The sequence below is a fragment of the Nannospalax galili genome, unplaced genomic scaffold (genome assembly GCF_000622305.1).
Source record: "Nannospalax galili isolate Female #2095 unplaced genomic scaffold, S.galili_v1.0 scaffold1258, whole genome shotgun sequence".
NCBI classification, from domain to species: domain Eukaryota; kingdom Metazoa; phylum Chordata; class Mammalia; order Rodentia; family Spalacidae; genus Nannospalax; species Nannospalax galili.
Window position 1 is genome coordinate 675,820 of NW_008341370.1, and position 25,126 is coordinate 700,945.

Genomic DNA, 25,126 nt, shown 5'->3' on the forward strand with positions numbered 1-25,126 from the left:
TCCCCCTCCTCACTCCTCCAGAGGAGGTGAGTTTAAACCCCGCCCACGTGACCCCAGCTGAGCCAATGAGCGACGGCGGGAGGTGAAATCCGGTTCTAACCGGTCCGGGGCTCCCAGCGCTATAAAAACTTTATAAACCCCCCGGAGCCCGAGCAGTGTGAAGAAGCACCGAGAACGACCCCCAGACCGACCAAAGCCGCGCACCGCTGCAGCCCCGCGTCCAGCGCCTGCGTCCCCCCCGTCGCCGCCATGCCCAAAAGAAAGGTACGTGGCGTGAGGGCCGCGGCTCCAGGGCATCGCCGCCGCCTCCGGCGCGGGCCGCGAAAATGGGCGACCGAGCGGGGGCGGCGCGGGGCTCCCGGCGCGGCGGGGCCTGGGCTCACCCTGCGCGGCTCACTGCCCGCGGGCACCAGAAGCCATGTTGGAGGAGCGGCAGCGGGAGGAGCCATGTTGGGCGCTGTGGCCTCCGCGCCCTGCGGCCGCGGCGCCCCCTCCCCCACCGCAGCCCCCTCCCCTCCTCCCGGCGGGCGGGCGGCCGAGCGGGCGATTCAAACCCGAAAGGGCGGGAAGGCGGCGCTCAGGCTGGGCGGGCGGGGGAGCGCTGCCGCCAAAACTGCCGTCGCCTGGGGCGGGGCGCGCCGCGGCTCCTCCCCCTCACGCCCACGTCCCCGGCGCACGGGATGCGCCGCCCACGGGCTCCCGGGCTGTACGTGCCCGCCCGCTCCGGTCGTCGACGGCTGTCATGGCAACGGCTCTTGGCTCCGCCTTGGGAAGGCTTGTTTGCACCAGCTGCAGCTGTTGCTCCGACCCGAGCGCGCTTGGGCCGCAGCCGGGCAGACTGGTCCCGAAACGCCGCGTGGGGCACTTCCAAGTTCTGGACGATGACAGGGTCGCTCTGGAGCTGCGGTGTCTTTTCTTATAGGCTGAAGGGGATGCCAAAGGAGATAAAGCCAAGGTGAAGGACGAGGTGAGTCTTGATTCTCTTCAGGGGCGTCGAACAAAGCCCTAAAAAACACGAGCCCGCTTTGGTATAGTTCACAGCCCTTGTATGGAACTTGCCTAGAGTTTTGTTCAAGCTGGCTTATTTTTCTGACTTTTTGTTTTAATAGCCACAGAGAAGATCTGCAAGATTATCCGCTGTAAGTGTGTATGCTCTTTCATTTCTTTTATTTATCCCTGACACTAAAAAGCGATGGGGGAGGTGAGGTACCCCTTTGATTTCATTGAATTGTAGTGAGAGGCTGGTTGTGAGTGTCCTGTCTTGTTTTACTGCACACCTGGGGTTTCCTTCTCCCAAGTTCTGATAGCTGTGGAAGGTCGGCAACAGAAAGGCGACCACGAAGCTGGAGGGATGGCTCAGGGGTTAAGAGCCCTGGCTGCTCTTGTAGAAGACCCAGATTTGGCTCCTAGCACCTACATGGCTGTTAATCTGTAACTCCAGTTCCAGGGGATCTCACATCCTCTTCTGACTTCCCCAGGCATTGCAAACACGGTGCACTTACGTGCGTGCAGGCAATACACGCAAAAAATACACGCAAAAAAAGTAAAGATACTAAAAAGTATTTTTAAGACAACCACAAAAACTGACAAGTAGGAGAGCTTTCCTGGTTCTGTCTTTGGTTGTGGGTGGTTTCTTTGCTCTTTTATGCTAATTGCTTCCTGTTTTGCCTTCCACAATAAGAAACCTGCTCCTCCAAAGCCAGAGCCCAAGCCTAAAAAGGCACCTGCAAAGGTAAGAGGGGCTGAGGGACAGCCATGCTAATAGTAGTTGGTAATGTTCACAGAAAGACTGTCCTTCACCACCTTAACGTAATTCCACATAATGTCGGTTGATGGTATAAGTTATCTCGATAGCCTTAGTCTTTTTTGAGGCCGGGGGTCTTTTTGAGACAAGGTCTTCCCTGTATGCCCAACTGGCCTGAAATACACTATGTAGACCAAGTTGGCCTTGAACTCAGAGATCTGTGGCCCACAGAGCCTCTGTTGGGATTAAAAGTGTGGGTTACCACATCTGGTGATAGTGTTTTCCTTAACACTTTCTTTGGTAAGAATTCCTTTATCAGTAATTGACTTTTCAATAATGAGTTTTTCTATGTTGAGAATCACAAGGTAGAATTCAGCCTAGTTTTCATCAGTTGTAAATGCATGGTAGGGAGTGTGATTCAAGTAAGCCTGCCTTGTATAGAACTTTGTTTTGTTTTTTGGTCTTTTTGAGACAGGGTCTCCCTGTAGCCCCAGCTGTCCTGGAACTCACTATGTAGATTAGGCTGGCCTTGAACTGCCTCCCAAGTGCTGGGAGTACAGGCATGTGCCACCATGCCTGGCCTTGTGCAGAACTTTGTAGATCATGTCCTGGTAATCTGAAATGAAATGTTCATTTACTGTGCACCCCTTCCCCCCCGCCTTTTTTTTTTTTTAAATAGAAGGGCGAGAAAGTGCCCAAAGGGAAAAAGGGAAAAGCTGATGCTGGCAAGGATGGGAATAATCCTGCAGAAAACGGAGATGCCAAAACAGACCAGGTACTTCTGCTGGGCCCACATTCAGTGAGCTCAGCTGCTGTGGGTCCCCAAACTTGTATTGCCCTTACCTCTATCATTCTAGGTGTGTTGTGATTTCAGTCCTGCATTCTAAAAGTATTACTGTAAGCTAAAAGGCACTTACTGTGTTGTTCTGTCCCAAGGTCTCAAACATACTGTGTAGTGTACTGTGAGATTTTTAATATGGAAGTAACTTCAGGTCTTGTGAACCTGAGTTTTGACCTAGAAGCAAAATAATGCCATCTGGAGTGGGTAAAGGCAATTTAAAACTTACATGTTGAACTAATCTGTTTCTCTTTTAGGCACAGAAAGCCGAAGGTGCTGGAGATGCCAAGTGAAGCTGTGCGTTTTTGATAACTGTGTACTTCTGGTGACTGTACAGTTTGAAATACTATTTTTTATCAAGTTTTATAAAAATGCAGAATTTTGTTTTACTTTTTTTTTTTAAAGCTATGTTGTTAGCACACAGAACACTTCATTGTTTGAGGGGGGAGGAACATGTGTCACTAACAAAATGTCTCCCAAGCTGGATTGATGTGGGGGAATCACCTTTCCCTGCTAGTTTTTGAAGGACTCCTCTTGGCTCCCGGGAGGGTATTTCCTAATGCTGGTACCATGTGGCCACCTTGGCACATAATGCCTTGTGGCATGAGAAAATTCAAAATTGGTTTTTATATCCTCCTCTACCTCCACCTTCAAATCAACATAGACTTAACTCCCTTAAAACCAGAGACCTGTTGGGACCAGCCCCCCTAAATTGGTTTTAAAGCCAGTACATTGGGCAATCTGGACTTCGCAGGGATATCATTGGGATGGTTCCTCAGAAGAGCAGTGGTTCCTTTTCTAAAAGATTGTGGATCTTCGTACTGATAGTTCTGTCATGTTCACTTCACTTCCTGAAAGTCAGGGTCAGCTTGTGAAAAGTTGTTAAGCGGCATGCTTAAAGTAAAATGTCAATCCTCACTCTAAATTTTTCCCATTTAGAACATAAAATAAAGACTTAATTGTAGTGGCTTTCTGATTTTGGTAGTCCATACAAGAAGGGAGTTTGAAAGTTCTTGTATACTGTTAATGATTGTCTGCCCATGTCCTGCCTGAAATACCATGACTGTTTATGAATGAAAAGTATCTTTAATAAAGCTGGATACAGTTTGGCTTGGAATGCCATGTCTGGTCTTTTCCCAGCAGTGGGGAACCTGGCTTCTCTTAAGACTCTTGGAACAAGATGCATCCTTTGTCAGATGTGGCGGTCCATATGTAGTCATAGCATCTTTCTATGAGTGTTCACCTGCATGTATATGTAAGCGCACCTTTGTTGTACAATACCCAGAGGCCAGAAGAGGGTGTTGAATCCCCAGAACAGGAGTTAGGGACAGTTGTTAGCTGCAAAGTGGGTGCTGGGAACCAAACCCAGGTCCTCTTCAAGAGCAGCCACTGAGCCATCTCTCCAGCCCTCCTATTAAAATGTTTTATGTAAGTAAAGATTGGTAGAACAAGATTTGGTTCCTGTCAGCTCAACCTTGACAGTTGGCAGGCTGATAGTCTGCTGTAGGCTTGTGTTGGGCATATGGAGTCAGGTGACAGTACTCCTAACATGACCTGCCCACATTAATGGGGACTTTATTTTGGTTAATCAAAAGGTATGTTGGAATAAGGCACTTTTGATGGATTTGGGGCTGCAAGTTGAACTGGGCTTCACAGACCACCTGTCTGTATTTGAGAAAGTAATTGGGGAGACTACAAAAGTTGCCTCATCCTTTCTGTCAAAAGCTTAGGGTTACCAGTTTCCCTTGGAGTTTTTCTGGTGGGTATTCTGTCTTGTAAATGCAGGTGTACTTGTTTTTCTGGTTAGTTTTTGCTATTTGAGTTGGTCTCACTTGTAGCCATGGCAGGCTAGTCTCAGACATCTCCCTGCCTCAGCCCCAAGTGCAAATGAGTACCGAAACTTGTCAAGAACTTTAGACTTCTGTTTGGGAGCACCCTTTTGTTTTGGGTGGTTTTTTTTTGTCTTTTTGAGACAGGGTCTCCCTACTGTAGCCCCAGCTGGCCTGGAACTCGCTATGGAGACCAGGCTGGCCTCGAACTCACAAAGATCCACCTGTGGGGGCACCCTTTTGATAAAATACCTACCTAGGTTGCCTCTGGTTTAGTGACCACTGAAATTTGAGGTATAAGTGTGTAATCTTTACTGGAAAGTTGTCATTTTCCAGAGTTAACAGAACTTTCAGTGGTTAGGGTTAGCAGATTGGCATTTGAGCAAAAATAGAGAAAACTAGTTGTATTCTTTATCAACATTCATAGTAAATGCTTGAGCCACAGGCTGCAAGCAGTTCCACCATGTGCTAGTCAGGTATGAAATGTGTATTACTGCCACTTTGTGGCTCAGATAGGTGCCTGGCTGGAATTAGACTTGGTAAGTTTATTGACTGACTTGTGTTGCTATGTAATTGGAGTACATATGATGCACTTCTATTTTCCTCCCTGTTCAGTACTGATGGGACCAAAAAAGCAAACATCAGGATATGGCAAGCACCTTATCCTAAGCCACTGACATGCTGAACTAAAACCTGGACTTGGGCGGTGAAGTCAAGAGGATCCATCAACTCAAGGTCATCCTAAACTATGTCATGTTCAAAGCGAGCCTGGGCCATGTAAGAACGTGTGTCAAACCAAAAAATAACAGTGGGCCTTTCTTTCCAACTCAGCTGGTTCTAGGCGATCTTGGGCCCATAAGAAGGGAAGACAGTATAAGGAAGCCAGGTTTGAGGGCTCCATGGATCTGGGGACTGCCTTGTGCTGCCCTCCAAAGGTCCAGCTGGCATCCAAGGTCCTCTGCTGGATACCAATGTCCAGAGGCAGGACTTTTTCTTCCTCAAGGAACAGTTCATTTCTAGAAAGCTTAGCACCTGCGTTCTGTCAGAACTATGTGCTCTGTCCACTCAGGAAACACAGCAAGAGTAATGGAAACATAGTTGCTTAGTCAAGATCATTAGAACTAACCAGGTGGGTAAGAGAGTTGCAAGGGGAAGGGCTGCTGAGTGTGCAGCCCTCTACCCTCATGGTCTGGGACCTCTAGACCTGGATTCATCTCACTCAGGCCACGGGACTGGCTGAGAGAAACAAAACTCACTATCTCAAAGCGTTCCATCACCCCTTTAGACACATGCTCATTGGTGGCTAATTCCCCATTCTCTACCTTTTATTTTTCTTATGTGTGAGTGTGTTGCCTGCATGTATGTGAGTGCACCCATGTCGTGCAATGCTGCGGAGGTCAGAAGAGGGCTTTGGATTCCCCTAGAGTTAGGACAGTTCGTAGCTGCCATATGGATGCTGGGAATCGAACCTGGGTCCTCTGCAAGAGCAGTCAGTGCTCTTAACCTCTGAGCCATCTCTGCATCCCCACTATATTTTATGTGTATGAGTGGTATGACTGCATGTACGTTAAGTGCAGCCATGTTATGCAGTAAGAGCCCAAGCAGGAGCGGAGAAGAGTGCATAGGATCTTCAAGGACTAGTCATGGATGGTTGTTAGCAGCCATGTGGGTGCTGGAAAGCAAACCCAGGCCCTCTGCAAGAGGGCTGGACAGATGGCTCAGCAGTTAAGAGCACTGACTGCTCTTGCAGAGAACCCAGGTTCTATTCCCAGCACCCACATGGCAGCTAACAACTGTCCATGACTCCAGTTCCAGGAGATCCTGAAGCCCTCTTCTGGTTTCTGCATGCAGGCAAAACACTCATACATATAAAATAGAACTTTTTTTTTTGGAGACAGGGTTTCCCTATAGCCCCAGCTGGCCTTGAACTCTTATGTAGACCAGGCTGGCCTTGAACTCACAGAAATTGGCCTACCTCTGCCTCTCCAGTGCTGGGACTAAAAGTGTGCGCCACCACGCCCAGCTAGAACATAGTTTTTTAAAAATGGGGGGTTTTTTTGTTTGGTTTTTTTTTTAAGGAAGGGTGCAGCAGGGTCCCACAATGTAGCCATGGCTGGCCTGGAGCTTGCTGTGGAGACCAGGTTGGCCTCAAACTCTCAGATCTGCCTGCCTCTGCTTCCCAAGTGCTGGGATTAAAAGAATGCACCACCACACCCAATTTTTTTTTTTAATTTTTAATTAAAACCTGCATAAAGCAAATTTAAATTAAAATTAAATTTTAAAAAATATTTTGTGTATGCTGGGCGTGGTGGCACATACCTTTAATCCCAGCAATTGGGAGGCAGAGACCAGCAGATCTCTGTGAGTTTAAAGCCAGGCTGGTCTATATAGTGAGTTCCAGCTGGGGCTACAGGGAGACCCTGTCTCAAAAAGACAGAAAAAAAAATAAAAATTAATTAAAACCTGCACCTTCACCCCTTTCCATCCCTGAATACCCTCAAAGTGTGCCCTCCCCATCAAAGCACATGCCTCCTGGGTACACAAGTCATGGTGACTTGACTTTGAAAAAAATACTTTTTGTTATGGGAAATTATTATGTGCAAAATGGAATGATGTAATGACTCCCACATGCAGGGCCTCTGTCACAGCTGTGAGCTGCTCCAGGCTGGTCCTCATTTATGCCACTGTCCACTTCTTGCCATTAAGCATAACTTGTTGACTTGATAAATCATTTCATCTGAAAATAGTTCACAATACCATTATATCAAATTCTAATGTGGGCAGGGATTGGTGGTGCATGCCTTTAATCCCAGCACTTGGGAGACAGAGGCAGGCAAACCTTTGTGAATTTGAGGCCAGCTGGAGCTACATAGTGAGACCTGTTCGCAAAACAAAACAAAGAATGTAAATCCCAGCACTGGGGAGGCAGAGGTAAAAGGAACAGTAATGTTCTAATTTTATAAGCTAGGGTATCATTGAGAAATGGAATTCAGAGTGTTGAGAAAAAATACACAGAGAAGAAACCAAAGTCTTGAATTTGAACTGAGCATTTCAGTAGAGCTGATTTGTTTTATCGTGCGCCACCATGCCCAGCCTAAAAGGACTTCTTAAAAAAATGGAATAATGGGGGCCCAACATGGTGGCGCACGCCTTTAAGCCCAGCACTTGGGAGGCGGGGGCAGGCAGATCTTTGTGAGTTCAAGGCCAGCCTGGTACGTAGTGAATTCCAGGCCAGCTGAGGCTACAGGGAGACCCTGTCTCAAAAAGACCAAAAAAAAAAAAAATTTCCTTTTAGAAGGCAGGTGTGGTGGCACATGCCTTTAGTCCCAGCACTCAGGAGGCAGAGGTAGGCAGATCTCTGTGAGCTCAAGGCCAGCCTGTTCTACATAGTGAGTTCCAGGCCAGCTGAGGCTACAGGGAGACCCTGTCTCAAAAAGACCAAAAAAAAGTCCTTTTAGTTTACCAGGCATAGTGGCATACAGCTGTAATCTTAGCACTGGAAGGCTGAAGTCAATCAGACCTGGTGGTGCAGGCATATAACCTCAGATACTTGGGGAGCTGAAACAAGTATATTAGGCCAAGGATACCAGTCAGTGGTAAAAATACCATGCTTGGCATTTTCCAGGCTCTAGATTTGGTCCTCAGAACCAGAAGAAAAAAGAAAGCATTCAAGAAGCACACTGTCTATCTCTGTCTGGCACCCCCCCCCTTTTTTTGAGTTTTAAATTATACCATTTTTAGTTCTTGGTGATTAGAAAGTCTACAAGAATTTGATATTCAAGATATGGATTTTTGCTGATGATTAAGACATAAGACATCTCTAAATTCAAGGTACTCTGTTACTGAAAGAATAGCAAAAGCATTTTAAAAAATCAGCAGTTTATTTTCAAGAGGTAATAGCAATTTGTAAAGATGCCTTTATTCTATAAAACAGGGAAACTTAAATGCTTAAATCAGTTAAAACACATTAGTAAGCCTAGAGAAAAAAATGTAAAACTAGGTATTTTATAATTGGCATTCAATAAACGAGATTAACACATGCTTTACCAGCCTCTTTGGGGTTGTTTTTTTAAAAATAAACAATTTTTAAATCTGCTATACCACGCCTGGCTGTATGCCGCCTTGTTTTCGTCAGTTTCAGCTGTTTGGACCTCTTCAGGAAAGGTTTGTGTTTGGTGAACAGCTGGACCCCGTCTTGGTAGGATCCTTCTCACTGGTAGTTAGACCCAAGGTTCATATGAGCCTTCAGCACCCCCACACTCCTTCCATTCCTAGAATGTGCACCCTACTGTCTAGACCCATTTCACAAGGGTGTGCACCTCCCCTCCCCACTTCTCAAGATACCTCTACTACCTCCCTACAGCGTCCTCACACATCTGTCTTCCTGTTAGGGGAGAAAGACCCTCTTCTCTGAGGTCAGACCTTCCACTTGGCTTTAGTTTTGGTTTTTGACACAGGCTCTCACTATGTGACCTGGATGACCCAGAACTCACTATGTAACAGAGGGCAAACCTGCTCCTTCGTTGCTCTGGTTTCTGTCAGCTCAAGCGTGTACCCTCTCTGCCCTATCCCCTGCCAGCTCCCACCTCATCCCCAACTGTTTTCTGCTACTGGACCTTATTGGACCTTTGGAAGAGCCAACCATCCCAGGACAAATCCCAGTAACTGGCTCTTTTTGCTCCTGCCAGATGGAAGGAACATCAGCCCACAGGACTCCAGAAAAAAAATCAACCTCTCCTCTAAGGCTAGAGGACTTCGCTCAGATGACTACTGCTGTGTGGAATACGTGTGTACACACGTGCACAGATGACAACCTTGAATGTCATGCCTCAGGACCATCCACTTTTTTTTTTTTTTTGGAGACAGTCTCGGTGGAACTCACCAAGTAGGCTAGGCTGGCTGGCCATGGAGACCCGGGCATCCACCTGTCTCCACCTCCCCAGTTCGAGACTGCAAGTATAGGATACCATGCCCGGATTTTTTTTTTTTTTTTTTTAATGTGTATGAGTGCATGTGTGTACTGCATCCATGTCGTGCAGTGCCTGCAGAGGTCAGAAGAGGGCATTGGATCCCCTGGAACTGGAGTTACTGATGGTAGCTGCTATGTGGGTTCTGGGAATCAAACTGGGGTCCTCTGCAAGAGCAGCCAGTCAGCCAGTGCTGTTAACTGCTCAGCTATCTCTCCAGCCCCCTGCCCCCCGATTTTTTAACATGGGTTCTAGGGATTGAACTCAGGTCCTCATGGTTGCAAGGCAAACACTTTACTGACTGAGCTCATGGCATATAGACATACAAGAGCAAATGTGAGGGGCTGGAGAGCTGGTTCAGTGGTTAAGCACACTGACTACTCTTGCAGAGGATCCAGGTTCAAATCCCAGCACCCACATGGTGGCTAACAACGTCTGTCTGTAACTCCAGTTCCAAGGGATCCAACACCCTCTTCTGACCTCCACGGGCATTACACAACATGGGCACACTTACATGTAGGCAGTATACTAACACATAAAAATACTTTTTTTAAAGAGCAAATGTGAAAAACCTCTTGGTCTCACCTAACTCACTCCTCCTAGAGACAACCAACAGGATGCTGGTGTTGACACTTCAGGATTTTTTCTGCTCATTTACAACTGCAGAGACAGAGCACATAATCATCTGAGGCTGCTTTCCTCCTGAGATGTAGCAGAGATGCTGAGACCAGCTCAAACCTTGGCGAACTTTAGGAACTCCCCAAGCCTCCATATTTGAGGCCTGAGAAAGTGTAACTGAACTCACTCCAATCCAGTTACTTAATGTATGACAGGCCATTTAAGTTGGGTGACAAGGTGCTGTTACACCAGGAATGTGACTTTATTTCAACAAGCAGCTGAGTAAGAAGATGGAGGACTGTCAAAAGCCATCTTGCTGGGCCTCTGATTTAGGAGATATCAGGCAGTGGGCTGATCAGACTTGGTGGGCACCTTCTCTCTTCCGGTAGGCTAGATGATGCATCTCTGATCCTAATCTTGAGACGCCTTTTGGTTCTGCAAATCTGAAGAACAAAGATCCTTATTTCCTGGGGCTATTCTTGTTACTGATTGGTTTACCCACATGCAGTTCCTGACTTATTACACAATGTACAGGCTTGAGGGGGTAGCTGCCCGGAGGCCCTCATAGGGAAAATAGACTTTGTATGGCTTTTATGGCAGACAAGGGTCAGGTGAGGTTAAATAGTCAAGTATGAGATCTGGTCTCAGTGCTTGGTGTCAGAAGGCGAATCCCTATCAAGACAGGTTAGGGCCTTCCACAACCTCCTCAGCCACAAACCTAGGTTCTGCCCCTCAATCTCTCTTTCCTGACTTAAATGAGAAACAACCCCTTTCTGGATTCTACCCCGAAACAAGGAACAATAGTGAGTTAAAAGGTCTTCACTGACTGGCAGTTGCAGCCATTGTTCCCACACTGTCACCAGTGCCACCTCCAGCTTGCCAACCTCCAGTCAAGAGTAAGGTTTACAAAGACTGCCCAGTTCCACCTGTGGTAAAGCACCCAAAAAATAATTGGCCACAAAAGTCACTCAAAGGAGGGCCCCCTCTACTGGACAGGTGAGGAAACCTCATCTTAGAGGCCTGGTGCTGAACTATTCTGTGAAATTAGAAACTATCAAAACTCCACTGAGTACAGCAGGGCATACCATTGATCCCAGTACTTGGGAGGCAGAGGCAGGAGGATCTCTGAGTTCTACATAGTGAGTTCCAGGCCAGCCAGGGCTACATCAGGAGACCCTGTCTCAAAAAACAACAACAATAAAAAAACAGCAGCAACAACAAAATAAAACAAGCTAACAAACTCCACCAAGTTGGCAAACTCCCCTCTCAGGAGAAGGGCCCTCACAACAGATCTGCACTCCCCAGATGCCAGCTAGTGCAGCAGTGCTTTGCAGAAGGGAAGTGAGACTGAGAAAGATTTCACTGACTGCCCTGGAACTTGCTATGTGGATCAGTCTAGCCTCAAACTCACTGAGATCCACCTGTCTCTGCCTCTACCTCCTGAATGCTAGGATTCAGGCCTGTGCTACCACAGCTGGCTTGGTTGGCCTTTTTGAAGATACCAGCCTGTGTGCTGTCCATACCAAATATGTAACAGTTATGCTGAAAGATATTCAACTCACATCCTGCACACATGCAGAATGTACTTAAGAATCTACTCTGAGCCGGGCATAGTGGCTCATGCCTGTGGTCCCAGCACTCGGGAGGCAGAGGCAGGTGGATCTCTGTGAGTTCAAGGCCAGCCTGGTCTACATAGTGAGTTCCAGGACAGCTGGGGCTACAGGGAGACCCTGTCTCAAAAAGACAAAAAAAAAAAAAAAAAAAAGAATCTACTCTGGAGGCTGGACAGATGGTTCAGCAGTTAGGAGCACAGACTGCTCTGGCAGAGGACCTGTGATCAGTTCCCAGCATCCACATGGTGGCTCATAACCATCCTTAATTCCAGTTTCAGGGAATCCAAGACCCTTTTCTGGACTCCATGGGCATTGCACGCATGTGGTGCACTTACATACAAGCAAAACATTCATACACATAAAAATAAAACAAGATTTTTAAAAAATCCATTCTGGTGGCACATGCCTTCAGTCCCAGTATTTGGGAAGCAGAGGCAGGCAGATCTCTGTCAGTTAAGGTTGGTCAACTGGGGCTAAAGGGAGACCCTGTCTCAAAAAGACAAATAAATAAATAAATCCATTCTAGGCCAGGCATGGTGGTACATGCCTTTAATCCAAGCACTCAGGAGGCAGAGGCTGGTGGATCTCTGTGAGTTCCAGGCCGGCCAAGGCTACATAGTGAGATCCTGTCTCAAAAAAAAAAAAAAAAAGAGGGCTGGAGAGATGGCTCAGCACCCACATAGCAGCTAACAACCATCAGCAACTCCAGTTCCAGGGAATTTGACACCCTCTTCTGGCCTCTGCAGGCATTGCATACACATGGTGCATTTACATACATGCAAGCAAAACACTGATACATATAAAATAAAAATAAATATTAAGAAAAGAGGAAAAAGAAATCCACTTTCATAGGAAATATTTTATTCTTAATTTTTTCTTTCCCTTTGTCCTGTTCTATTCCCTGGGACCAAAACATAACTAAATTTATGGTGGCAAGTGGAAAAATAAGGGACAGAAATCAGTTATTTACAAATTTTCCAATTTCATTTGTGTGTGAATTTTTTTTTTTTTTTTTTGGTCTTTTTGAGACAGGGTCTCCCTGTAGCCCCAGCTGTCCTGGAACTCACTATATAGACCAGGCTGGCCTTGAACTCACAGAGATCCACCTGCCTCTGCCCCCCGAGTGCTGGGATTAAAGGCGTGTGCTACCATGCCTGGCTGTGTGTGAAATTTTAATATAAATGAAAGTAAAAAATGTTTCAGTGCACATGTTTCAGCAGTTCAACTTTATATCAATTAATAAATAATAAAATTTATTAAATATGTTAAATTTTTCTGGACAATGCCACTGTTTGGATTTCTGAGTTCCGTGGCATTGCACAACACGGTTGCGCTCACATACATGCGGTCAATACACTCATGCACATAAAAATAAAAATAATAAAATATTTAAAATAATATTTTACTTATAACTGTGTGTATATGTGTGTATCTATAGGGATGTGCATGTGAGTGCAGGTGCCAGTGGAGGTCAGAGGCATTGGATCCCTCTGAAGCTGGAGTTACAGGCAGTTGTGAGTTGCCCAACATGGATGCTGGGAATTGGACTCAAGTCCTCTGCGAGAGCAGTACATACTTGTAACTACTGACCCATCTCTCCAGCCCCCAGAATTTGTATTTTTAAAAAAGATTTATACGCAAAAGGAAAGTATAACCAAAGATTAAAGGGGCCAATATAATTTCTTGAGTCCATATGCATAGCTAAAGGCTACATAACAAGCAACAATGCCAGTTAGGCGATACCTTCTTTTGAGTTGTTGGCCAGGGTGGCCCAAGAGACTCCCAGATAGTAACCCAGCATAGAACTGGGAAAATGAACAGCAGACCCCAATCCTATCCAAAGGAATATTGACAACTGATTGCTGCTAGATGAAGAACAGCTGATCTTCCTAAAACAAAGACCTCTAGATAGGCTGACTAGATTCACCAGAAGGGCAAGTAGTGGGGAATGGCTGGGGGTGTCGACAACACAGCAGACAGTAGCAGGGATATCAGAGAAAGGGCATCAGATCCTTTGTAACTGGAGTTACAGGTGGTTGTTAGCCGCCATGTGGGTACTGGGAACTGAACCTAGGTCCTCTGCAAGAACAGTCAGTTCTCTTAACCAGCTAAGTCATCTCTCCAACTCCCCCTTAAATGCCTCTTAAACAGCCTTTTCTTCCCCAGGAGGATACCCCTAAGGTGTTGAGGAGGGGTCTTTTAGGAGGTGCAGCAGTATACAGGGGCAGTGGGTCCTAGGTGGGTCATTTTAGCCTCTGAGCCTGGTTCTCTGCCAGCAGGAAAAGGTCAAGAATGCACCCCTCTTGGAGTCCCTGAGAAGGGAAAGGACTTTAGCTGAGCACTGTCCAGCCTCCCCAGAAGCTACATTCGGTGAGGCTAAATTCAACTTTTAAGAGGAATAGTAGGAGCCAGGTGTGGTAGCTCAAACTTTAATCCCAGCACTCAGGAGGCAGAGGCAGGGGGTTCTCTGTGAGTTCAAGGCCAACCTGGTCTACCTAGTGAGTTCCAGGACAGCTGGGGCTACAAGGAGACCCTGCTTCAAAAAGACAGAAATTAATTAATTAATTAATTAATTAACTCAACTGTGGACCTAGAAATTTGCACCCACTTGTGTGAGAGATGTACTCTTGCTCTGGAGTTTGTTACTGAATACGTTAAAGCTGTAGTGAAATACTTCTCCTAATCATGTAGTTATTAAAATTTTTTAAAAATGATTAAAAAAAATAATTCTTTAAAGCATAAAAATGTGCTCCTTAATAATTAGTAGATGTAAAACACATTACCATTGAAATCTACCTGACGACTTTATATACATGCTCAGATGCCAAGGAGCTCAGAAAGTAACCGACTGTGACTAGTAATAATCAGATATACAGATTAGAGATGCATGTGCCAACATCTCAGTGTTAGTAGCAAAAACAATGAGTCTTTCTGTAAGAAACAGTATATTTTAAAATGAAATGGAGATCTAAGAAATGGAGATCTTACTTTAAAGATTAAAACCTCATTTAATTTTATGTCTTATATGGTTTATACTGAGTACAATATTGTATAACTATATTAATTCAACTATATACCTAGAAATTTATAGCCAATTTTGAAAGAGACGCATCTTAGCTCAGGAAATTGTTACTGAATATGTCAATGCTGTTGTAATGAAATACTTCTAAGTATGTGGTTATTGAATAAATAATTAAAAAGAAAAGATTTATGTGGGGCTGGAGAGATGGCTCAGCAGTTAAGAACACTGTTCTTGCAGAAGACCTGGGTTCGAATCCCACCACCCATGTAGCAGCTAACAACTGTCCATAACTCCAGTTCCAGGGGTTCCAACAGCCTCTTCTCTCCTCCACGGGCATTGCATGACATGGGTGCGCTTACCTACATGCAGGCAATACACACATACACATAAAATAAAAATTAAAAATAAATTAAAAATAAAAAAAGATTTATGCTTGGCATGGTGGCACATGCCTTTGATTCTAGCACTCAGAAGACAGAGGCAGGCAGATATCTGTGAGTTCAAGGCCAGCCTGGTCTACAAAGTGAGTTCCAGGCTAGCTGGGGCTACAGGGCTACGACTCAAAAAGACCAAAAAAAGAAGGAAGCAAGGAGAGAAAAGGTTTATTTTAGCTGGGCCTAGTGGCCCACACCTTTGATCCCAACACTCAGGAGGCAGAGGCAGGTGGTTCAAGGCCAGCCTGGTCTACATAGTGAGATCCAGGGCAGCTGGGGCTACAGGGAGATCCTGTCTCAAAAAAGAAAGATTTTTATTTTATGTGTGTGAGTGCCTCAAGTTATGCATGTAGTGCCCACAAAGGCCAGAAGAGGGCATTGGATTCTCTGAAACTAAGATCCTCTGGAGTCACAGAAGTTTGTAAGTTTGTGAGCCACATCATGGATGGTGGGAACTGAACCCAGGTCCTCTTCAGAAGCAGCAAATGTTCTTAACCACTGAGCCATCTCTCCAGCCCGTTTGTTTTGAATAAGTACGTTTCTTAATTCTCTCTCTCTCTAGCTCTCTCTCTCTCTCTCCAGGGTCTTATATATCCCAGGCTCACCTTGACCTCACTGTGTAGCTGAGGATGGCTTTGCACTCCTGATTCTGCCTCTACCTTCCAAATGCCAGGATTACTAAATGGTGCTGCTAGCGTTTCTGTCAAACAGCAGATTCCATCTATTCTCGGTATTTTCCTGAGTTGTCCTACATGCAGGTACATGTCTATCTTCTGTGTGTTTCTGTAAATTTGCTATTAAAATAGATTAAACTCTAAAATAAATAGACTTGTTGGAGGGATTGGGACTCTCTTGAAGTGTTCAAATTATATTCTAGTTTGTTTTTTAATGACATAGCTTCTTGTGATGGCTTCAAAGCTTTCAGCCACCTCCCATCATTGACAGGTACAGTATCTTTTTTAAAAAAATATTTTATTATTATTATTATTATTTTCTTTTTCAGTCTCCCTGTAGCCCCAGCTGTCCTGGAGCTCACTATGTAGACCAGGCTTGCCTTGAACTCACAGAGATCCGCCTGCCTCTGCCTCCCAAGCACTGGGATTAAAGGCATGCGCCACCATGCCCAGCATATTTTATCATTTTTATGTTATGTATATGGGTGTATTGCCTGCATGTAGGTAAGTGCACCCGTGTCGTGCAATGCCCGTGAAGGACAGAAGAGACTGTCGGATCCCCTGGAACTGGAGTTACAGACAGTTGTTAGCTGCCATGTGGGTGCTGGGATTTGAACCTGGGTCTTCTGCAAGAACAACCAGTGTTCTTAACCACTGAGCCATCTCTCCAGCGCCCTACACTAATTTTTAAAACTAAGTATTTCCAGGGATGGCAGCACATGCCTTTAATCCCAGCACTCCAAAGGCTGAGGCAAGTTCCGCATCTCTGTGAGATCAAAGCCAGCCTGGTAAACATAGGGATTTTCAGACCCTGTCTCAAAAAAACAAATAGGGGACTGGAAAAATAACTCAGCGGTTGAGTACTGGCTGCTCTTGCAGAGGACCTGGGTTCGGTTTCCAGCACCCACATGGTGGCTAATAACTGTCCAAAACCAGGAAATCTGACACCCTCTTCTGAACTTTGAAAGCACTACACATGGGTCCACTTACATACATGAAGCAAAACATACACATAAATAAATTAAAATTCTGAAAAATAAAAAATTACTTAAATAATAAATATTAGGAGTGCAGATTAGAAATCTAAATTTCAAAATATATTGTATGAAATTTGCAAAAATTTCACTAAAAATTACAATATGTAAATATATAGATATATAACAGAAAGCATTATATGAATGTATAAGATTGTCAAAAATTAGATAAAATTATTTTAAATGTAGGAAAAAATATTTTAAAAACACTGAATTTCAAAGCATTTGTAGGAGAAAAAGAACAGAAACTATTAATAATTTTTACATTGATAATAGTTTAGGTTTATTAATTTAAAATCTATTTGGTTTTGTTATGGTTCTTTTTTTTTTTTTTTTTCTTTTTTTGAGATAAGGGTTTTCACCATGTAGCTCTTGCTGGCCTGGAACTTGCTATGTAGACCAGGCTGGCCTTGATCTTAGAGATAACCACCTGCCTCTGCCTACCAAGTGCTGGGGATTAAAGGCATTGGTCAATTAAATAAAGCTGATAAGATGAATCATAACTCAACCACACTTGTCAACTTGATACCCAAACATATTTCTTAAACCACAACATTTTACTCTGCTCCTAAAAGGCTCCTGTCTACCTCATAATGCAAAATGCATTCAGTTCATCTTCATGAGTTCCCATAGTCTGAACAGTTCCGACATCGTTCAGAAGCCCAAATTGAGGGTCAGGCTCAGCACTTATGAGCAGTCGCTGCTCTTGCAAAGGACATGGGTTCTGTTCCCAACACTCATGTGGTGGCTTATAGCATTCTATAATTCCAGTTCCAGGGGATCAGATTCCCTCTTCTGAACTCTGTGGGCACCAGGCATGCACATAGTACACATATAGGCAAAACACTCATACATATAAAATTTTAAAAATTAAAAATTTACATTATTTATTTATTATTTATTTATTTATTTGGTCTTTCTGAGATAGGGTCTCCCTGTAGCCGCAGCTGGTGTGGCATTCTCTATGTAGACCAGCCTGGCCTTGAACTCACAGACATCCACCTACATCTGCCTCTTGAGTGCTGGGATCAAAGGCGTGAGCCACCACCACCCCACCCCCCGCCGCCCAGTTATATTTATTTACTATTCTTTTATGTGTGTGTTTTGTTTGCTTGTATGTTAAGTGCAACATATGAATGCAATGCCTTCAGAGGCTAGAAGAGGTCATCAGATCCCCTGCACTGAGTTACAGACAGCTGTTAGCCACCATGTGGGTGCTGGGAACAAATCCAGGTCCTTTGCAAGAGCAGCAAGGACTTTTTTTGGGGGGGGGGTCTTTTTGTGACAGGTTCTCTCTGTAGCCCCAGCTGTCCTGGGACTCACTATGTAGACCAGGCTGGCCTTGAACTCACAGAGATCCACCTGCATCTGCCTCCCAAGTGCTGGGATTAAAGGCCTGAGCCACCGCGCCCGGCTAAACAGCAGAAAGCACTTTTAACCTCTGAGCCATGTCTCCAGCCCCCCCAAATAGAGAAATATTTTTGTTTGTTTCTTTTCAGGACAGGGTCTTCCTGTAGCCACAGCTGGCCTGAAACTCTCTATGTAGACCAGGCTGGCCTTGAACTCACAGAGATCCGCCTGCCTCTGCCTCCTGAGTGCGAGTGTTGGTACTAAAAGTGTGAGCCACCACATCCAGCTAAAATAGATAAATCTTGAATGAAAAGAAGGAAGGGAGGGAGGGAGGGAGGGAAGGAAAAAAAAGATAAAAGCCCAAGTTGAATGTCTACGTTGAGATTCATGGCAACTGTTATCTGTGAGACCCTGTAAAAATAAAAAAGTAGCCATGTATGGTGGCACACACCTGTAGTCCCAGCACGTGGAATGCAGAGGTGGGTGGATCTCTGTGAGTTTGAGGCCAGCCTAGTCTACATAGTGAGTTCCAGGACAGCTAGGGCTACAGGGGGACCCTGTTTCAAAAAGACCAAAAATAAATTAAATAAATAAGCAAGTGTTACATTTCTAACACAGAGAAATTATTCCCATTCCAAAAGGGAAGAATAGGAAAATAGCAAGCGTCAGACAAAAGTTAAGTATGAAACTGAAGGCCAGGCGTGGTGGCGCACGTCTTTAATCCGAGCACTCAGGAAGCAGAGGCAGGTGGATCTCTATGAGTTCAAGCCAGTCTAGTCTACATAATAAGTTCCTGGCCAGTCAGGGCTCCATAGCGAGACCTTACCTCAAAAACACAAACAAAATAAACACAAAAAGAATAAAACCTAGTTGTACAAATATTAAGTCCTAAAGCTCCACGTCTGGCATCTAGGACACATAATGTCATGATGTGCGTGAATGGGTCTGCCATTTACAGCCCATGTGGCCTCTCTTGGGCTGGCGCCACTGTCTGAAGCTTTCTTCGGCATAGCCCAGGTTCCTGATATCTCCAGCATCATGGAGTCTTCACCGCAGCTTAAGCTTCACCTCACAATGTCACTCATCACCCTCTCAAGGGCTGTCTGCAGTTATTCGAATCCTGCCACACACTGCCTGTCTCCTCCCCCCAGGATTTCCTTTAAAATCTGGGTGGAAGCCTCTGCAAAGCTATAATAATTCTTGTATTCAGCACACTTCCAAAACCAGCATCATATGGATGAGGCCAAGGCCTATGTGTTAAGTCATTTTTCTTGTTGCTGTGATCAAATACCTGACAAAAGCAACTTAATGGAAGAAGGGTCTTGTTGGCTTAGAGTTCAAAGGTGCAGTTCATTAGGGCTGCTCACATTGCTTTTGCAGGCAGGAAGGAGAAAAAGATGAATGTTGGTTCTCTCTTTCTCTCTCTCTCTCCCTCTTCATTAGTTCCAAGTTTCCAGCTCATGAAATAGTGCTGATCACATTCAGGGTGGGTTATTTATTTATTTGGTCTTTTTGAGACAGGGTCTCCCTATAACCCCAGCTGGCCTGGAACTCACTATGTAGACCAGGTTGGCCTTAAACTTGCAGAGATCCACCTGCCTCTGCCTCCAAAGTCCTGGGATTAAAGGCATGCACCACTATGCCTGGCTAGGGTGGATCTTTCTTGCTCTGTTAAACCTTTCTGGAAACATCCTCATGGATTCACCTAGTGGTGTCTTTCCAAGGTGATTCTAAATCCTATTGTATTAGTTACTTTTTTTGTTGTGATAAAAGACCATGACCAGGACAAAAAGAGTTTATTTGGCTTATAGTTCCAAAGGGAAGCGTGGTGGCAGAGGTGATTGGAGCAAAAAGCTGAATGCTTTTGCACCAGTAGAGAGTGACTAGAAATCTGGGAGGGCTTAAGAACTATCAAACCCCACCCACAGTGACATGCTTCCTCCAGCAAGACTCACTTTCTAAAACCTCCCAAAACAGCACCACCAGCTGGGGACAAAATGCCCAACGACTTGCAGCCTATGGGGGACATTCTCATCCAAACCACCACATTTCATGCCCTGGCCCCCATAGACTCATGACCATATAAAATGCAAAATACATTTAGTACACCTTCAAATGTCCCCATAGTCTTTACCAATCTCAATACTATTCAAAAGTCCGGAGTCCAAAATCTTGAGACTCAAGGCATGCTCTTTTTTTTTTTTTTTTTTGGTTTTTTTGAGACAGAGTCTCCCTGTAGCCCTAGCTGGCCTGGATTCGCTATGGAGACCAGGCTGGCCTCAAACTCACAGAGATCTGCCTGCCTCTGCCTCCCGAGTCCTAGGATTAAAGGCATGCGCCACCACCCCCAGCAATTATTTTTATTTTATGAGTATGTGTGTATTGCCTGCATGTAGGTAAGTGCACCAGTGTCTGCGATGCCCATAGAGGTCAGAAGAGGCTGTCAGATCCCCTGGCACTGGAGGCGTGGACAGTTGTTAGCTGCCATGTGGGTGCTGGGATATGAACCCAGGTCTTCTGCAAGAACAACCAGCGTTCTTAACCGCTGAGCCATCTCTCCAGCCCCTCAAGGCATGCTCTTAACTGTAAGCTCCTATAAAATCAAAAGACAAATTACATACTTCCAAGCCTTGCTGGAGGAAGCACTTCCAGTGGAATCAAATACATATTCCCATTCCAAAATGGAAGAATAGAGAAAACACTGGACCAAAACAAGACTGAAAACCTTTAGGGTAAATACCACATCCAGTAGCTCCATGTTTGACATCTGGGACTTTACTTCCAAAGGGCTTGGATGGCTCAGCCCCTCCAGCTTTGCTGTGTGCAGCATATGTCTCTCTTGAGCTGATACCACTCCCTGTGTACAACTATCCTTGGTAGATGCCTCACAGCTCTGGCATCTTCAAGTGGTTGGGGTCTCCACTGCCAACCACAGCTTCATGCAATGGCCTGTCAGGGACTCTTGGCCTGTTAGGGCCTTCTTTATGCAGAGGAACCTCTGCTGTACACTGCCTGGCTTTGGTGGCTCTTTGAAACCATGGAATAACCAATGACCCCTCTTGCATCCTTCATGCTCTAAAGTCAGCACTAGGTGAACGACACTGTTGAGCTTTGAGCCTGGGATGGATTCTGGTCTGCTTCATCCACATTAATAGCTTTTCTATGCTGTGGTTTTCTAGGAGCAGAAAACTCTTTCACAGCATTTTCCTTTCAGAATGTGGAGGCTTAGCTGGGTGTGGTCTTGCCCTGAAGGTACTCTTTCCTTTGTTTAAGTGCAAATCTGTAGGCCTCCCCTTAATGGCTTGATTCTCCTTATCAAAGAGATTCCCTCCTTCAGCACATGACTTGGCTCCAACATTAATCTCCCTAGTGCTCTTTTTTAGTCCAAACTGCACATTCTGCATATCTTTCTGCCCCACTGGCTCTTTTTTTTTTTGTAGATTTACATAATATTCACCATTAATAACCACACCATCTATTCTACATCTGTCTTGAAATTTCCTCTCCCAAAGAAATTTGTCCATTACTTTTCAACTTAGCTTCAGGAAAGCTCTTAAGTTGTGGGCATACGGCAGCCAGATGCTTTGCCAAAACATCCCAGTAGCTGTTTAAGTCCTATTTCTCTCTGGAACTACTTTGCTTTTGGCATTATTTTCCTCCTACTAGAATGACCCATTATGCTCTGCTTACAGCATTAAACCACTTTTCTAGTCCAAAATTCCAATGTCTTCTGTAAACCTCCAAAGACCCACATGGTCAGGTTCTTCACAACAATACCTCACTCCTGGTACCAACTTCTGTATTCGTTACTTCTTTTTTGAGACAGGGTCTCCCTGTAGCTCCAGCTGACCTGGAACTCACTATGTAGATCAGGCTGGACTTGAACCCACATAGATCCACCTATGTGTGTGGGATCAAAGGTATAGGCTACCACACCAAGGTGTATTACTTTTCTGTTGCTGAGATAAAACACCATGTCCATGGAAAGGAGAGGGTGTATGATGGAGAGATAGCTCATCAGTTAAGTGTGCATACTCCTCTTGCAGAGGACGTAAGTTTGGTTCCCAACACTGGAGTATGGTGGTTCATGACCACCTGTAACTCCAGGGGGAACCAACACCTCTAACCTCTGAGGGAACCTCCACTCATTACATGTACCCACACACAGACACACACACATACACATAATTAAAAATAATAGGGACTAGAGAGATGGCTCAGCAGTTAAGAATACTGTCTACTCTTGCAGAGAGCCTGGATTCAGTTCCCAGCCTCCACATGGTGGCTCACAACTGTCTGTAGTTCCAGTTCCAGGGGATCTGATACCTTCTTCTGACCTTCATAGGCATTCCATGTGTGCACTTAATGTACATGCAGGCAAAGCACTCACACAAAAAATAAGAATTTTTCAATTAAAAAAATTTTAAATTAAGGCTGGGCATGGTGGTGCACGCCTTTAGTCCCAGCACTTGGGAGGCAGAGGCAGGCAGATCTCTGTGAGTTCAAGACTAGCCTGGTCTACATAGTGAGTTCCAGGCCAGCTGTCTCAAAAATACCAAAAAAAAAAAAATTCTTTTAATTAATTATAAAAATAAATCCTTTTTTTAAAATAAATTATTCCTGGGTTAACAACTTCAGGAGATCCTATGTAAGCAGGGTGCCTCAGAGCTCCTTTTTTCTCAAGAGAATAACTTTAAGATAAGTGTGCACCTCAGTTGGAGAGCTTACTCAGTGGGTAAAGGTAAAGGTGTTTGCCGTGTAAACCCAACAAACCCAACAACCTGAATTCAATCCCTGGAACCTGTTGGGGGCCTCTGTTATGTGAAATAGAAGTCTCTTCATATCCGGATAGTTCACGAGCTCAGAGCCATGTGCTGAGACTCCTTTCATAGCAGGGTGCCTTCCTGGCATTTTTCCTAACTCTCTTTTTGAAGTGCCCGCCACAAATGCCCTAACATAAACATGGCCTCTGGCTCTAGGAATACCATGCTTTCCTGTGTGATTTTTCAGGTAGTCAGCGGTCTGGCAGCATGGCAGAAACCCACTTCCATATGCAAATAGAATGTCTCACAAAGTATCTATCAGCCAAAGCTTTTACCACTACCCCCATGGTATAAATATCCCAGTCTTCTCTCAATAATTTGGAGCTAGAAGTGGAGCTGGAGCTAGAGCAGGAACTGGGTCACTGAGGCTTGGAATAAAGAGCTGTACCACTGAATCTGACTGAGCTGAGTCTGTGTCTCTTGCCTGCAATCTAGTCTCTGTGGATCCCAGCTTCAGCCGCCTTGTACTTTCCCGCGTGTTCTAGCGGCCGGTGGAACTTGCATATTGAGGAAAGTACACGGGTGAAATCAGGGTGGAGACACGGCTGGACAACGCTCCAGCAGCAGAGACCCACAGAGACACGGAGAAGCCCATGGGGCCAGACCCGCCTTCTTCCAGGGCGCGCGGCTGAGACCAGGGGACCGATCCCCGCAGGACCGCGCACACCATAGGAACCCATGTGGAAAGAGAAGGCTGACTCCACAAAGTTGACCTCTGACTTTCACATGTGTGCCATGGTAGGTGTACACCTGCACACACATCATACACACATACACATCATAATGATAAATAAAAGTAAAAAGATGAGTTTACTTTTCATACTCTAGCCTGTGATGGATGGGGTCTAACCAGTTCCTGGAATGCTCTCAAGGTAACTTTCCTATTGCCCCAATGCAAAATATTTGGCTTCTTTTCAATGATTCTAATCTTTTTTTTTGGTGTTTTTGAGACAGGGTCTCCCTGTAGCCCCAGCTGTCCTGTAACTCACTATGTAGAGCAGGCTGGCCTTGAACTCACAGAGATCTGCCTACCTCTGCCTCCTGAGTGCTGGGATTAAAGGCGTGCGCCACCACGCCCGACCTACTTTTATTTTTTTAAATATTTTATTTATTCTTTTTCTTTTATGTGTATGCATGTATTGCTTGCATGTAGGTAAGTGCACCTGTGTCATTCAATGCCCACAGAGGACAGAAGAGGCTTTTGGATCCCTGAAACTGGAGTTACGGACAGTTGTTAGCTGCCATGTGGGTGCTGGGATTTGAACCCAGGTCTTCTGCAAGAACAGCCAGTGTTCTTAACTGCTGAGCCATCTCTCCAGCCCCAACAACACACCAAGTACTTTTACCTGCTGAGCCATCTCACTGCTCAAATTTTTTCTCAGGGTCTCATGCATGTTGGTCAAGTATTCTATTACTGAGCTTCATGCCATCTTAACAAACTTTTATTTATGTATTTACTTTTATGTGTGTGAGTGTTTTGCCTGCATGTATATAAGTGCACCGCATGCATGCAGTGCTGTCAGAAGTCAGAAAAGGGTGTTGGATCCCCTAGAACTGGAGTTACAGATGGTTGTTAGCCACCGTGGGGGTGCTGGAAACTGAACCTGGGTCCTCTGCAAGAGCTGAGCCTTCTCTCCAGTTCCTTAACAAACCTTTTACAATGTATATGGTGGCCAGGATTAGGGGTTCATTCCTATAATCCCAGTATCAGGAAGTAGAGGCAGGAGAATAGCAATTTTCTGGTCAGCCTGGGCTACTTAAAGAGACCTTGTCTGGGGAGCAGAGGAAAAACACACACACACACACACACACACACACACAGAGCAATATGGACACAGAGCCTATGTTTTGTCAAAGTTGGCACCAACTGTCTTGGGTGGGGAAGGGGGGCGGTCGCTTTTTCAGTTTTTGTTTTTCCTTTTCTTTAAGGAATTCTTCATAGGAAGGTCCTATTGGCAGATTTCCAGAGTGCCTCTGTTCCTATCTTGGATCACCCAGGGAGGCATGGCACCTCAGTGGCTGTTACCAACTCCAGGTATATCCTGATAGCCTATGAATGTTAGAGGTTGTCCTGTCTCCATCCAGTCAAGCTCTGTCTAAGCGTGAAGGTTCACAGTTGACTTAATACAGTTATACAATATTGAACTCAGTATGAAACCTGAGCTGGGCATGGTGGCTTG

General features: G+C 45.2%; 1 protein-coding gene across 1 annotated transcript; it reads left to right on the plus strand.

Moving 5' to 3' along the window:
* The first annotated feature begins 73 nt into the window (after positions 1-73).
* Positions 74-3,038, plus strand: Hmgn2 (high mobility group nucleosomal binding domain 2). Its single transcript, XM_008836821.3, has 6 exons — positions 74-264; positions 923-967; positions 1,110-1,139; positions 1,682-1,732; positions 2,424-2,519; positions 2,840-3,038. Exons 1-6 carry the CDS (start codon positions 250-252, stop codon positions 2,873-2,875), a joined length of 273 nt encoding a protein of 90 aa, XP_008835043.1. The 5' UTR covers positions 74-249; the 3' UTR covers positions 2,876-3,038.
* Positions 3,039-25,126: the final 22,088 nt, after the last annotated feature.